At 37.5% G+C, this 16,639-nt stretch overlaps 1 protein-coding gene across 4 annotated transcripts in view; it reads left to right on the top strand.

Moving 5' to 3' along the window:
• UTRN (utrophin) overlaps positions 1-16,055 on the top strand; it is a 391,603-nt gene extending 375,548 nt beyond the window's left edge. For all 4 annotated transcript variants that reach the window (XM_052784810.1, XM_052784809.1, XM_052784811.1 and 1 more), the window contains 6 exons: positions 465-623; positions 1,033-1,276; positions 7,701-7,809; positions 9,326-9,412; positions 12,261-12,283; positions 13,883-16,055. In XM_052784810.1, the coding sequence (XP_052640770.1) occupies positions 465-623; positions 1,033-1,276; positions 7,701-7,809; positions 9,326-9,412; positions 12,261-12,283; positions 13,883-13,891 (631 nt within the window). In that variant the 3' untranslated portion in view covers positions 13,892-16,055. The remainder of the gene's footprint in view (positions 1-464; positions 624-1,032; positions 1,277-7,700; positions 7,810-9,325; positions 9,413-12,260; positions 12,284-13,882) is intronic.
• The last annotated feature ends 584 nt before the right edge of the window (positions 16,056-16,639 follow it).

Raw genomic sequence — 16,639 nt, 5'->3', positions numbered from 1 at the left:
CCAAAATTATCTCCTAAAGAATATTAAAAATGTCACCTATTTATGGTCAAAAAAAAAAAAAAGAAAAAAAAGAAACTACCACATAGCTTGTTTGGTTTTATTTATTTTTAAGGCATTTCAAATCAGTCATCTTTGGTTTATATTGTCTCTGATAATATAATAATCTCTAATAATCTAATATAATAGTCTCTAATTCATTATTTCTTTTCAAACCACCAGCAGCATTTGTTCTTTATGCATACATTAAAGTAAACTGGTTTTTTAGACTACTGCAGATCAATCTTCTTCTTCCTGTGTGTTGTATATTTACATGATTTTTTGCAGTATATTTTTTAGGCTTATTTCCTGCTCTTAGTCCTTTTTCATAAACAAACAAACAAAATCCCTCAGCTTGACAAAGATGTTTGCTCACATAATAAATGTTTTACTATGCTGTCTTTATTTGTGTTGGTTTTTTGCTCTAGAGAGGATGAGCATGCCCTTATCCAGCAGTATTGTCAGACGCTGGGAGGAGAGTCGCCTGTCAGTCAGCCACAGAGTCCTGCTCAGATACTCAAGTCAGTGGAAAAGGAAGAGCGAGGAGAGTTGGAGCGCATCATTGCTGACCTTGAGGAAGAGCAAAGGTCTCATAATCATCCTACCTGGTGTCTGAATTGTCACCTCATTGTTGTTGTTTGAGCCATGCTTGTACTGTGTATTGTTGTTGGAAATGAGAAGAGATGCACCCAGGTGTCAGTATTTGGGGGGGGGGGGGGGGGTTAGGGGGGGATCAATATTGATTGATTGCATATGTCATGCATAGCCTGACTCTGTTAGGTAGAAGAGGGTGGGTCTGTGAACCTTAGTTTCACCTCTACTTTATTGTTTGGTGTTTTGGGTTTTTTTCCCCCATAAACCACAAGTCAAGACATTGTCTTTATTTGAGCTACTTGTGTTCTTAGTTGGAGGTGATGATAATATCATTTGATCTTAGGAAGTTTTTTATTTTAATTTGCTTAAGTCATCATTCTCCTCCTCTTTTCAATATACCAGGAGTCTGCAGATAGAATATGAGCAACTAAAGGAGCAACACCTTCGGAGAGGAATAAACCCTCTTGCATCACCTCCTGACTCCGTTGTGTCACCTCAGCATGCTTCTGAAGATGCCGAGCTCATTGCTGAAGCTAAGCTTCTGAGGCAACATAAAGGTCGCCTGGAAGCAAGGATGCAAATATTGGAAGATCACAATAAACAGTTGGAGTCTCAGCTTCACCGGCTGCGGCAGCTACTTGAGCAGGTAGATGTACACTGATATCTTTCCCCCATGTTGTTTCTGCACAATGGATTTCTTGGTGGAACAGAGGCATTGGAATTTTACTGCAAATATTTTCACCCCACTAGCTTGGTCTGTTGCACTTGGTAGTTTCTAGCATGAAGAGATATTTTTTCCTACCCTCTAGTATAAGCCATGGTGAAAGTCAAATGAGCACAAGATGATTACAAGTGCTGGAGTGATCATGGTAACTTATGAAACACTGAGAATAACACAAACTGCAATACTTTTTCATGAATTAAAAAGCAGGGGAAGAAAATATATACTGTCTTCCAAGTAGTGGTGCCAGTCGCACCCTGTATTCGACTTCAGTATTCCAATCTTTCCTTAAATAATTTGTTTATTTATTGTCACAGTTAGTCACTGAAACCTTTCTTAGCGTGTCAAAGACAGATGGCCAAAGATACATCTAAAATGCAAAGGAGCAATTCATTACATTAAAAATCCAGTTCCTCTTGAGTTGCATATTTAGACCAATAAGCTACAACAAAATGGTCTGTGCACAAGTAAATGCTAAAGGCAAGAGCCTTTTAGCAAATGTCAGTAGCGAGAGATTGTAGGGTTTCTTTGTTGGGGGAAGAAATGTTGATTGTTTTTTAAGTCAGCATACGCACATCTAGATTATAAAAATAACACCACCTTGTAGATGTTGCTGTAAGAGATGTTAGTTTGTACTATATTGTGTGTGAAAGCTTGAATGATGAAGAGAAATTTGTATGAATGTTTTCCCCTAACTAAACATTACACTTGGGTCAGAGTACAGTAAGGCAAATGATTCCTGCCTTCCACAAGTCAAGTGGCTGGCTGTACATAGTAGAGAATTTAACTAAGCCAAGAAACAGACTGCATAAACCAGGTATCAAAATGGCAGAAGTTCCTGCTGTAGATGATACTCTTCTTACAGTGATAAAGATATTTTTTGTTTGTTTCGCTGGCTGATTTTGTCATTTTTCTAGGCAGTTTTGGGTGAATAGCATTAAGATGCATCTGTTCCAAGGGCTTCCCTACCCCTATACCAGAGTATTTGTGTTATTGTTACTGTTATTCTAGCATCTTTAATCAGTATTTGAGTAACTTAAGTATTTAACAGGGAAGACAACAACTGGTGCAACTGTTAACAATAATTCATGAAGTAAGTATCTTGAGAACTGTGGCCAATACTAGGCGTTTCAGAGAAGGGTTTAAAATCTGCAAAGAAACAGCTGTAGAATAGAAACACAGAAGTTCTGCCAAACCCGTAGTCATTTTCAGCTTAGTGCTTAAAGCAGGAACATGTTCACCCCTTAGAACTTTCTTTTTTTTCTATTGTAGCTGTGGATTTTGTAATCCTTTCAGTATCCTTATAACATTCTTAGTAAGACCTTTAGAGGATACATGTGTGTTGTGATAAACTGGGTGGGCAGAGGGGCAGTAGTTTCTTCTTATCAGTTCTGCTTTTGCATTTTTCTGGGAATTCTGCAGCATATGGTTTCTGATAGGGTAAGGTAGAACAGAATTGACCTTTTTCAGTATTTCTGATCATTTACACCTCATTTGTTGCTCTTTTGCTTCCTGTCCGAAATCTCCTTCCTCTGTGGGAGTCATGCCATGCTTCTGATTGTTCCAAGTGCCATTTCCTAAGCTTGTCCTGGTTTTCCTCTGTCTTTTAATGAAGTGGCTGGTATGAAGTCAAGTATATGAGGTGGTCTGCATTATTGCTTTTATAATATATCTGTGACTTTTCAATATGCCTTTCTATATGCATCCTAATGTTATTTGGCGGAGTTTTTTTGACCTGCCACTAAGCAGATTTTTTGCAAGCTGACTCCAAGGATGCTGAAGCTACTCCCCTGAAGGGGATTCAGAAATTGTAAATAATTCAAATTTTTAGTATATGTTCTTTGAATCTTCTTTGTTTTGACATTAGTACAATTATGAAGCAGCACTGAATCCCATTGCTGCCCCCTTAACTTTCTGAAAAAATGACGACCCTTCAGCATGTTTGTTTTTCTATCACCTAGGCCATTACTGTCTATGAAAGTCTTTATCTCTTTCAGTGCTTGGGGAAGGACTTTATCAGAAGCCAGCTGAGGCTCTAAGTATATTTCTTTATTGCTTTTGCTTTTATTGCCTGTCCCAATTATTTTTTTAGTGGATATAAGGAATACCTTATTGCATTAATGAGGTGGGTGATTTGCATGGAAGACACTCATAAGTCCAAATGTCAAAATATGTGACAACTCTGTCATTCCTGTAATAATAATTACTAGTATTAAAGGTCACAACTGTCTAATAGCAATTTCTTTGCCATGACTGGCATTTCATGCCATCTCTGTTTCTCTCTTCTGTCGACAGCAAAAGTGTCTCCATTTCTCTTCTCCACTCAGCCTCCTGACTGTTGTTTGGGTTAATAACTTGCCACTGAATCTAAAATACTGGGATTTTTTTCTCTAAAAGATATGGAGTGAGTCTAACTACACAGAGATATTTGGGTAGAGAATTAATGAAACTTAGAAACTTTCCTGTAGTAACTCTTTAATCTAGATGAGAGCATTCTAGGACGTTCTTCAGAGAGCACCTTTAGCAGAAATATGCATGCATCCTCACTGTACATTTGCCTACTTCGGGTCACAATTCTGAGGTTACCACACTATTTTTATTTTAGCAAGCCCAAAGGAATGGTAGCTGTCACACAATGTTGTGATTTTTTTATGCCTGATTGATTATAGTGTCAAAGAGGAAGGTGAAACAGAACTGGCATGTGACAATTTTGATACCAACATGTTAATTATAGAGAGAAGAAATAAAGAATACATTTTCTTTTTTCTTTTTTCTTTTTTCATCCCTTTTAGATACTGCATGTGCAAAGTAGAAGTAAGACCTATTATGAAGGGCATTTAAAGTCTCTCTGGATTTTTCTCTGATTGTCTGAGCTACTGAATAGACGTTTCATATTGGATTTGATATTGAAGTTAATGGGAGCTAAAATCATCTGTCAATGGCTATATGACAGAGTAAATAGTGACTGCAGCTCCCTCTCCAACTGAAAACAGAGGAGCTTTATCAAAAGAGCAGAGGAGACTGTTTCTTTTGTAGCTGGGAGAATAAGTCTGGAACAAGAAGAAACATCTATAATAGATGTGGTAAGGGAATTGGCCTTTTTGAGGTTTCCTGTGATTCGGAGGCAGGGTGCATTTTGTTTTTCACCAAAAGCAACAGAAGTCAGGGAAGAACAGGTGTGTCTTATCTATCCATTAAGCTACAGAACACTTCAGGCTCTTTTTTGGAAAAGACACCAGCAGGAGGCACAGTGAAAAACTGGTTAAAATAAATATCTCCTTTGAAATGCTTTAAAAACTGGTGTAATACAGAAAAATCCCTCAATTTCAGAGTTCTCTGGAGAAGAATTTATCTGTCCCTTCATATCTTTATTTGGTTTTGCATAAAAAGAAGTTTGAAAACTCCCAGAAACTGGTGTTGGAAACTTCACCCTCATCCTTATAGGGGCATGCTCAGTATCCCTGCTTTTATTTATTCAGGATGAAGAAGCAGGCATATAGGAACAACTAGGGCTATTTTCTTATGGCTTCTGGCTTAAGGATTGTCTGCTGGGTTGTTTTGAATGAGAATACATGAACTTCATAATGCCTGAAGGGGATTGGTGATGGAAGTGATCAGATTTTGTAGGTGTTACACAACTGGGGTCAAGTAGAACATGGTTTTCTACAGTTTTTTTCTTGGGTTTTCTCCCAGTAAAACTGTTAAATCATGTAAATACATGCAGCTATATCCTCAACTATTTTGCATTTAACATTTTTCAGTACCTGATTATTATATTAAGGCATTTGTGCCACTACCAGAACCCTTCCCTTTCTGCTCCAAAGCCCACTCTTCATCTGCTTAACTGTATTGTCCTGAGTTTGGAAGAAGAGGGTTTGGGTTTGTTTTGGCTTTTCTTGTTATTGCAGTCACTGGAACTATGTAGTGTAACATTTATCAGTGTATTTAAATGAAAATGAAGTCATCAGACATTGTCCTCTGATTAGAAGGGGATATGTTTTCTGTTGTGTTTTGGGTTGGTTTTTTTTTTTTAAATCCAACTGCAGTATTTCATTCTGACTGCTGCAGCAATATATGGTACATCAACGTAAAGTATTCCAAGTATGGTTTTTTTGCTCTCAGTTTATCCACTTTTAAAGTCCTCGTGCTCTGCAGGGCTTTTTTGTCATTTGCAATAGCACTCCTAAGTGGTACTAAATAACCTTCACTACTAACTCTTCGTTTAATTTTGTAGGCATCTCTTTTCTATCCTAATTAATCTTGACTTTGCAGTGCCTCACTATCCTTGATCTAGCTTATGTGTTGCTGTACTGCAGTTTTGTATCAAGTCCAGCACTGATCTTCTTTCCTCAGTCACCCTTAGTCATCTCCGCACCATTTGTCTGCAGTTACTGCTTGAAGAGGGAGAGAGATCCGGTCCAGGTGCAAGTTTGCATTTTAGATGATGCAAATTCTCTCTGTCCGTCTGTTTGTGGGGTGGGCAAACAGCCACTCTGCCACTGGAGTTAGCCTCGTTTTTCTGTGCTGAAGTAACTCTTAACCCTTGGAGAGTTTGCTTCATCTCTTTACCATTATAGCTCTAACTTCTTCTTGAACAGAGGTTCCTGGCTATACAGAATTACCTGGGGTTAGTTACCCCAGGCTTGGCCTATTTAAAATCACCACACTCATTTTACCTCGACCCTGTAGCTGGGTGGAAGCCTGATACTGAATAGCAAATTACTTAACTACTTGATTGGCATTCACTGTTCATAGGAGTGTCTTGATGGTAAAATCCTTGGCTGGCTTGAAAACATTTCCATTTTTCTTTGTCTTCTATATGCAGAGCAATAGCTCTTGATTTATTTTAGTCAAAGCTGGAAGTTGGTATTGTCATGCTGAAAGAGAGATGAGATTTTGAGGATAAAAAAAGATTTGCTGAGTACTCAAGGGAACATTTCCTTCTATTCCTCACCACTGTGTATAGAAGTAAAAGTATCTTTCATTGTTCAACAATCTTCAGTTTTGTTGAAGATTTTTTTACTTAAACTGGAAGTTGTCGCAAAAAATCAAATGTTGCACTTAAGGCTGTGAGCTGCAAAGGAGCAAACTTGTGCACAAATTAACAGCCATTCTGTGTGTTACCTCTTTGCATCGAGTCTCATAGGTCTTCTAGGTACTTGTTAAGTCTCAGTTTCAAACAGATCTTAAAAGTAATTTTTTCTTTTTTATTAATTCTATATCTGCTTTTCACAGATTTACTTAAATAATCTGCTCTTTAAGCTGTTTGGAAGTAATTGGATGATTTGCAATTGAAAAGATAAATGATGGGACAACCGTTTCAGCTAAGATTCTATAACTGCCTCATGTAAATACTATTCCATGTCCTTCTGTTTTTTCAGAACAATCACTTCTGGAGTTCAAATACTGTATTACTACTCTCTTTCTCAAACGATTTCTTACAAAAAAGAAGGAAAAGAGGAAAAAAATGCCTGAACAAGGTCCCTTCTGATATTTCTGAGTTGTTATAGTGAAGCAGTCTTACAGTCTTTTCTTATTTTGTGTCCATATATGTATACTTACACATTATCTCCAGCACATACATGGTTACAACTAAATGTAATACAGAACTTATGTGTTTGAATCTTCAGGTGAATTTAAGAGTCCAGAAAGGCTTGCCTACAACACAGTTTTCAAAGTATATGGGTTCCTTCTCATGTATTTCTGGAGATTACATAGTACATATTTTTCCTGTAAATTTGGTGTACTCCACACTATTGAGAAGCAGTGTCAGCAGGAGTGATGGCTAGCTAGATTTAACAAAGTTCTCTCAAATCTTGTGTCTTCACTCAGCTTGATTGTGAAGGAGTTTTGCAAAACTGTTCATGATTGAACAGTTGTTTCTAAGCATGATCAGTCATCCTAGTAAAGCTTCTTAGGTGACCTTAGCTGAATGTCCTCTGTATATGTGTATATGTATGTATATATCCACACATATATATACAACCCCAGTAATACCACTGTGTAGTCTTTCTGCGTAGCTGGACTGAGAGCCTCGGACAGGCTGTTTGGGTTGTACATAACCTTGTGTTTCTATGATGCATGCTCACAACGGAACATTGTTTTTAACAAGACCATCAACTGCAGTCTCATAAGAATTACACTTAAGTGTGAATTTTCTTTTAACAAGTTGTTGGTTTGGTTCCCCCCCGAACGGTTGCATAGACCTAAGCCAACTTTCAATAGTTTGGAGAACAAACAAGAAAGAGCACATAAAAAAGGAAGGGAGCGGGATGACTGCATACAAGCCCAAACTTAAATTCTGTAGGTATAATTTATCTAAATTTGGGTATTATTGTCTTTAATGTAGCCCGAGGCAGACTCCCGGGTTAATGGCACCTCCCCCTGTGCTTCGCCCCAGCACTCTGCCCTTGGCTACCCGCTCGAGCAAGAGACAAGCTCACAGTTTCTGCAGACAGGTAAGTGTTTTGCTCAGATAATGTGTTGTGTGGGTCTGTAGGTGACTACTGAATCGGTTTTTTGGCATCTTTCTGGAAAGATTTATAAATAAAAAGGAACTGATCTTTGTGATGCTACTGGGAACAAGACTTACTGCAGCTGGAGCTGTTGCTTCCCCACACTTGCAAACAGCTGCAGTATCACAAGAATCCATGTGGCTCTGAATTACGGATTTCTGTCAATAGACTCCTTGGTACCACCTGTTTTGAGCAAGTGAATTTACTGGGCAAATCCATCCTCACTTGAAGGGGGAGCCAGTTTTCATTGGACCGAAATGTCCAACAGCTGTTTGTTTTACAGTACGCTTATGCACCCAAGTAATCTGTCAGATACAGCAACAAATGTCCAAAACATGTAATTGAAGCTTCCTGATGGCTGCTGTAAAAATTCTTGTGTATCCTCTGCTCATCCTGCTATTTTGATGACCCCACCCCTCAAAGACTTCACATCTTTAGGAATTATTGGGTATTTAAGTGTACAGCCTCTGCACATGAGGGGATTTCTCTCTTGAAAGATGATTTTAAATTCTCCAATATCCAAACTCATTAATTCCACTGGGAATTAGCAGAAATAGCTACAGACCATCGAATGCTCAAAATTAGGAGAAAAAATAAAAGATTTTTCTCAAATTATCTTAACTGCAATTTCCTCCCTGTTTTTATTTTCAAGCTTTTGTACTGGAGATTAAAAATTGATTTTACTTCTGTGGAAAACAGGAAAAATATTCTTTTGCATACTGAAAAGTTTTCATTCAGCGTTGACATGTGTTTTTACTTTATCTGGAAAAACATGGAACTTCTTCGAGTCTGATTTAATGCAATGCTAGATTTATGAGACATGCTGTCTAAGAACACTGCCAGGAACAGAGGCAGTTGTATTCCCTAACCATTCCCTTTCCTAATTTTAAGCAGCATTTAAACCCCCGCCCCAAAACAAAAACAAAAAAACGGCAAGGAGGATTTTAACACTAGTGAAATTGCTGGTGCATGTTGAATAAAGACCATCTAAAAGATAAATGCTTTTTTCAGAAAAAGAATGGTGTATTTGCTCTGAAAGTTACATGACAAATCATCTGAAAATAGAACAGAATTTTAATTGAGCAGCTACTGAGTATAATTCCCTCATCTTGTAAACCTTTTATTTATTTTAACTGTAAATTTTTACATACTGCTCCTTCTTGACAATTTCTTCTAGTTAAATCTTGGGTGCAATGATTAAGCTTTAGTAAAAGAGAAATGAGTTCTGCTGCAGATCAATACTGTAACTTTCACCTCCTCTCCCAAGGCTGGCAATTATCAATGACAGTTCCTGCACACTAAGTTACAAAGGCTTCAGGTAGTGGTTTGCCTTGAAATATAAAGGAGTATTTAACTGGAAGGTTGGATGAGAATGCCTTTCAGAATGTTGTTGTCGTCGTCTTTTTTTTTTTCCTCTCGTAACTAAATTCATTGCTCTGTTTTGTTGTCATATCTGCAGATGACTTGTTAGTTCCACCTCATGATACCAATACAGATCTAACAGATGTTATGGAGCAAATCAACAGCACGTTTCCAGCTTGCTGCTGTAAGTGTAACAAAATATGTCTCTGAGAATAGTATTGAATTTGAGGCGGTCTTTTGAAGAAAAAAGTCATTCTTGTGGTATTGACTAGGAAAAAAATCTTCACTCTGATGAGATTTCCTGTCAAGATACACAAGCTATGTAATTCTGTTCTTTAAAGTTCCTCAACAGACACTATTTGTGAAGGTAAATAAACAAATACTCTCATGTTTTAAGTGGAAGTGATTCACTGTAAGAAAAGCCTGTAGCTCCATATGGAATTTTCAGCTGTGCCCATGTAAAGGCAAAGAGACCTAGAATCCTAGTAGCTGCTGATATAAACCTTATGTAGAACTTAAGTGAATGTAGATTCAGAAATTCTGAATGCTGGTTTTCTAATAAAACTTGAAAAAAAGGCCTTAGGCAACAGGAGGGACCATAGCCCAATCCTGACTGCCTGAACTAATTATTGAACTAGTTATGAAACTAATTGACCAGAGAAAATAAGTGTTAACACAGCACGTAACACCTTCCCCTGCTTAAATGTATTGAAAGTTGGTATTTTATTCAGCATGTATTAAAGAGAGATCAAAAGGAAAACCAATTAGTTTCCTGTGCATGGCTTATATCAGCTGACATACATTTCCGCTGATCCTGTTCCTTCCAGAGTATCACTTCACTCACAAAAGTGAGTAGCTATCTCTCTGTTTCCAGCAGTATTTCATACAGATTGTTGGCTTTGGCAGGGAGAGTAAAGTGGCAACTTTGTTACTCAGTGTATTTTTTTTTTTTTTTTTTTTACATACATACATATATATCTACACCTTCAGCTCTTTGCCTTAGAAAAAACAGTAGTGAAAACTTTGATATATTCTTAAACTTTCAACAGTTCTTTCAAATGAAATGTAATAATGATGGTCAGTTTTAAAAGGCAGAAGTGACAGAGAGGGTGTTTACTCCCAGTTCTCGCAGAAGCATCGAGACTGAAATTCTATTCTATTTTGTAAACTCAGTGAACCCTGTTAAAATACCCCTTCTGTCTCTTGTATGTACATCGCTTGGCTGTGAAGAACTGCATCACAGAAGATGCACTTTGCACATTTTGAGAAAGCAAATTAGGATCTAGCAAAAAAGGTCTTGTTTCAGCTGTCCTTTGAGATTTTCAGTGAGTTCAATAGTTCAGAGCCCATAGTTTTGCAAATTAAGGATTAGATTTTAAGGAGCATCTCTTCTCAAAGTCAACAGCTAGTGATGCTACTCAGCACAACTCAAGGGCATGTGTGTGTATACAAATCAGTAGAAAATGCAACTCCAGTATCAATTCTTTTTTTTTTTTTGCAAATTCCTGTCTTGCATGTATAAGAATTATACAGCTACCTGGTAATTTGCCCCAAATGAATTTAAAACAAATTGCCCTCTGTCAGGGCAAGCTTGATAATGATGGCTGTTCTCTGCAACCAGGAAACATGGAAAAAAAAGAACCTAATATCCATGAAACAATACCCTGAATGAGGCAGGAGGGGACTCTGAGCGAAAACCAGGGCCCCACATCCTTTCATATTGTGAAGTGTATCTGAGCATTTAAGATTAAAAGAAGTCACACTTCCAAATTTTGTGTGACTTTTCCCTCTGTCATTGACATGCTGCTGCAGAAATCAAACCAAACCAGCATGCCCCAATTAGGAGGTACTACCTATGTTTGCTCTTCTTCAGTCGTTCTGTAACATCTCTTACTTGGGAGAGTTACTAGGAGTATATTTTTTTAACCATGTAAGATTCATATACTCTTTTAGAAGCCTGGAATGAGGATTATTAGTCTGGCCTTCCCAACAGAGTGCATTAAACTCTATGAGTTTTGCTAGGGAAGACCGTGACAGACCATCTAGTCCCTCATCTTTTCCTGTGGCCGTTTGAGATGGATCTCTCTTTCTGGATGGGCAATTGTCTAACCTGTTCTGTAAAACTTCTAGTGACGCAAACTCCATGGACTCCCTACGCAATCTGTTTTAAGGCATCACTGTATTCCTAACCTTAAAAAATAATATCTGTACCATTTTTTAATTATACCCAAACTAAATTTTATTAGAACAGCCTTCCCGTTCAACATACGTCCATTTATTTAAAAAAAAAAAAGTTATTTTTTAACAGCCTCGTCACTACTGGTCTCTCCCACCTTGGCCGCAGCTTTCATTAAGGAGTTACTAGCATCTGAGCCTTACTAGCATCTGAGATTATTTTTATCCCACCTTGACTGTATCATAGAGCCAGGCTTCTTATTTGCTGTATTTGTTTTTATGGGTTTCAGGTAATAATTCATCTTGAAATCAGTATTTCTGCTTAGTACAAATATCTCTTATGAAGCAATTATTCATATAGTAGGGCCCGCACTGCTCTCACTGGTTGGGTTTTGGGGGTTTTGTTTTTGCTCCCCAGATCCTTTGATTATGGATATAATGCCTCTTTTCCTTCCTTATTTATGAGGTTCCTCAGAACCAGGCAAGTGTGCAACATTGTGCAGCAGTCTTGCCTGTGCATCTGAGTGACTTCCAGAACAGAGCATTTGAACAGACGATTTTATAGCATACCGCCCATAGGTCTATATGGTCGCAAGTGGTGAAAAAGGAACAATTCATATAAACTATATATTCATAATGCTATAAATTTGTTAAAAGAAAAGTAGATTTGTGAATAAAGTTGTGTATAGACCTTTACAACATACTTCTGGTTAAACGTTTAGTTTTTTAAAAGATAGGAGTCTTTTTGTTCTTCTGTAGTACATATTTTCCTGATACCAGCTTTGTTTTTAAACTGCCAAGATGCAGAATCATGTAAATTTCTGAATTTCTTTTGTTTTTTTTTTTTCTATTTGCAGCAAGTTTCACTGGCAGACCACAGGTATGAGATATGTTTACATACTTGCATAGTCATTGGAAGCAAAGTAAAGCAAGTGGAAAAGTTCCGTTAAAGCACAGTGTCTGGGTTTTTTTTCTATATTTTTCCCTAGAGGTTTCTTTGGAAGCTAGACCAATGTAACAGGAAGGCTAGATTCTGGAAAATTCCTTACTAGTTCAGGCATTACCAAATGTACTATGGTGTGCAGTTCTGGGATGCTAACCAGATGGAATCAGCTTGGATCTATCCTGCCCAATTAGTTTCAAGCCAGCATCAGCTTGCAAGATCAAAGCTGGTTCTTGCAAAGACATCCATATGTCCTGGTGCTCCAGTTTCAGGAGCTATGGGCACCAGGGCGCAAGGATCAAGAGCCACACAGCATCTTAGGCATTAGATTAAGCTGCCTTCTCCCAGTAGGCAACCACTTTACAAACCCGAAGCAGAAATTTGGCTGCTTTCAGAGTTCACAAAAATATGGAAAGCAATCTGGTATTTAGAAACTTGTTCTTGAAAATCTAACTGGTATGAATGATCAGTTAAATTTCTGTTATAAGTAACAAAAATAGGAAAAACACTTGCTATAGGTTTAGGTTGACATTGGAGCCCACATATGACAAAGAAGGAACGACATAATCTTGTGTTGTTGCAGAGTTCTTTGGAAGTTTCATTGTTAAATAAGTTTTAAAGACTACCACAAATTGCTGTGTGAGACTTGAGAAGAATTAAGTGGTAGGAAAAGAATCTATTTACTCCCCCAGATTGCTTCACCTTGCCCATTAATCCACAGTTTGCAAGGTCAGACCTCCCCCAAATGAATATCTAAAAATTCAGAAATATTGCTCTGCAAACACCTTCTTGGATTGCAATATCTGGGATAGTAAGATTGTCCTCCCAAACAGGAATTTCTAAAGAGAATGGGATGAATCATGCCCTGTACTCAGTTAACTCAGACTTTGTGTTTCCATCTATTGATAAGCTAAATCAGTGAATTAAACCAGCATTTTTCAGAAATCCTTCCTCTGAGCAGGCACAGAGATAGCTTTAGTGTTATCAGTGAATAATACTAATCTTCCTGAAAAAGCATTTGATTTTTTTTTTTAGGTACAGGATGATTCCCAAATGGTCTCACAGCAAATCTACCCTTCCAGAACTATTGGAGAAGGCACATTTGTCTGTTCAGGAACAGAATCCTGAAACAGGAGCCTGGAAACAAGCTTCACATTTGAAAGGGCTGAGTCCAAATCCAGACTCTGTATACTCTCCCTTTTTACCACTTAGGCTTCAGATAGGACAGTAGTTCGCCTAAACTTTTTTTCTATGGATGCAGAACATGGAGTCTATATTTAGTGCTCTGTAGGCTAACATCCTCTAGGCCTTACTCAACAAGAATTTTAAACACTGCAGTATAGTAAAATTAGATTTCTCTTAACTGCGTGCCTCAGTGATTTGCTGAGTCTTGGGCCAATACATCTAAATTTTTAAAATAAATACAGGGGTTTTGCAAAATGACCTCAGAATCCTTAACTGAACCGAGCCCAGAGCAGTTAGAGCTCTCTGCATGTGTTAATGTGGTACTGACAGGGTTATTTCTCATCATGACAGGCAATGTGAAGTGTTCATTTGGACGTCGACCAGTACTTCCTGACATGCAGTACAACCCTTTTCTACAAAGCATCGATTGCGAGTTCCACTTCATCAGAAGGCTGCATGGGACCCTGGAACATGCCGATCGCTCTGACTGCGTGTTCTACTTGAAATAGTAAAACACTGAATACCCAAAGATGAGGATGTGGTTTTTATAGTATCAATTTTTCTTCTTCTTCTTCTTCTTCTTCTTCTTCCCTTTCTATGCAACTGTAAATTAATGAGCAGTGGAGTATTTGTCACTGATTTGTATAAATATACAGCCGCGGGAAAAGGGGCAGGGGCTTTATATATGTTCTTTTTGATAATCGTAAAGAGAACTGCATAAGGAGTTTGGAGCAAAATGTTACATTTATACATTCCTTTTAGCTCTTTGCTTTTACATTGTAAAATACCTTTAGTTATATTCTCACACATTTAATATTCTGTAATGATTATTTATATGCTAACCATCTGACCACACAGATTTCAGAATACCCTTGAGTTGTTTTCAGGATTGGCATATGAAGTTCCCATAATCTGCGTTATTGTTATTGGTTAACAAAAATTGCCGTTGGGTGCAAGCTACAATATTTTTAACTCTATTAAACAAGGTAAACTCTCATTTCAAATCATCCTCCTCATGCACCAAAATGGTATTTTTAACTTTCTTTTAGTTATTTCCAGCCAACACACTCATTTGGAGGATTATTTTTTTGAGCCTTACTTTACTTTGAATCAGGAGATAGCTAAAAAGAGGACTTAGATGATAGCTTAAGTTGTTTGTAGTAAGGTCTAAGTTAGTGTAATCTTTCCCAACTTTGTTCAGAGACAAAGCTTTGCTGTTCCCTGCTGTGCCAAACTTGCTTCAAGTTTTGGAATTTACAGTCTGTGAAGTAAAGCTCATTTCCGTGAGATCTGCATCTCCTTTTGTCTGCCTCTTGGAAATGAAGAGACAATTAGAAAGCCCTTTCCAATACTATTAGCAATGGAACGTTTTCTTCAAAACTGCAATGCGCTTAGATACTATCATTTGGCATTGTAATCTTGAAACTCATCTTTATCTTTGAAATCATTTATTTATGTACTTTAAGTAGGGATAATTACAGGAAAGTTATGTCACGGATCAGCTGATCTCTAGTTTTAAAATTGTCATAAGAGATTTTATTGCCTTCACAGAGTTTACCAATGCTGCATGGACACTTGCTTTAATTTAACGACACCTTTAATTGGTAAAACTGCATGCAATATATTTCATGTATAGTGGAGAGAAACGAAACTGTGTTGTTGTTAATTATTACTGAAGAAAAAAAAAAATCTCAAAATGGTATTGGAAGAGTTGTAAATTCTCTACTGCTACCGAAAAACGCTAGAGGACATTAAGACAGCAGGTCAGGAATTTCTAGCGTTTTTGTGAAGTGGTGCCAACTTAGACTGTCCTGCACCCACAGTATTCACTCCTGGACTGCTGCTGCTGCTCAAGGAGTGATTTGGGCACAGCACTGACCATGTTCTAGTGTTGGCTCCGGCGCCAGTTCTTTCTGAACCCTTTGGCAAATTATTTAACCATTCTGCCTCTGTTTTCCCATCTGTAAAATGGGGATGATAGTACTTACCTCTCAAAGGTGTTGTAGAGCTTGCTTAGTGTTTGAAAAGCTCTATATAAATGCTAAGTATTACTCCCGAGTGAGTGGAGCAAAATTGTCAAAGTGGGAAGAGAAGATGCTGGCTCCTATAAATGCTTCATCTATTAAAAAAAGTAGCGTAGTTATTTTGAGAAGAAAAAAACCCACATTTTACAGAAGAGGAAAGCCATGACCACCTTTCTACCTCAGACCTATCTTCATGAGTAGTATTGGAAATAGCTTTATATTCTGTTCTCTGCAAAGTACTTTGCTTTTATCAAGCTACATCATTCTCTAGGCAAAGAATCCTTAAAAATACTCCCCTACATAAGTAAAAAAAGGTCTCAGTAGTGAATTTGGTGGCTTTTATTTTTGTTCTGAATATGAGGTTATGTATAAAGTTGTTTTTCTGCCTGTGTTTGTATGCATCCTCTGTCCTCTGCTGCCAAGTAAATGCTGCTTCAAACACTACATTGTAACATTCTTCCTCTGAGACAATAATAAATAAAAGGAATATATTGCAGTAACATGAGAAAAAGTATGGAGTTCTTTCAAGTTTTGTGGTGTTCAAGGATGGCACTTCTCATTGCTAAATGCTGAAAATTTCATTCTGAAGAAGATTAATTTTAACACCAGGGTGCTGGTGTGTTTCTATGTGCTAGCATTTTCGGTGTTGGTTTGCATTTCTATAAATGAGATTAAGCAGTGTTTTCTCCTCATAAATCTGTGCATATTTTCTCCAGTTTTTGATCTTTAGTGATTTAGTCTGGAATCATTCTCACTTTCATGACAGATATTAAATTTGATCATTGAGAAGCAGACTGCTTTTATTTAAAAAATGTTATATATACATATTACAAAACAGCAATAATGCATGAAGCCCTGTCAAATATTAAAATGGGAAATTAGCCTTCAAGTTTTGATGGCGTTCAGTCAACATGCTCAGCTGAAGCACAGCATTAGATATTCAGTCAGGAAATAATGTACTTTCTAGCCCTACCATGGGCTGATTTTAGGTATTTGCATTAAGCTAATGGAAATTGTGTTAACAACAACTGCATTAGAACGACTGTGCTTAAAGGAGGAGAAAAAAGTCCACAACCCTAACAAT

The sequence above is a fragment of the Harpia harpyja genome, chromosome 4 (assembly GCF_026419915.1).
Source record: "Harpia harpyja isolate bHarHar1 chromosome 4, bHarHar1 primary haplotype, whole genome shotgun sequence".
Taxonomy (NCBI): Eukaryota; Metazoa; Chordata; class Aves; order Accipitriformes; family Accipitridae; genus Harpia; species Harpia harpyja.
Note: the sequence above shows the minus strand (reverse complement) of the source record. Positions and strands in the feature narration are given on the sequence as shown.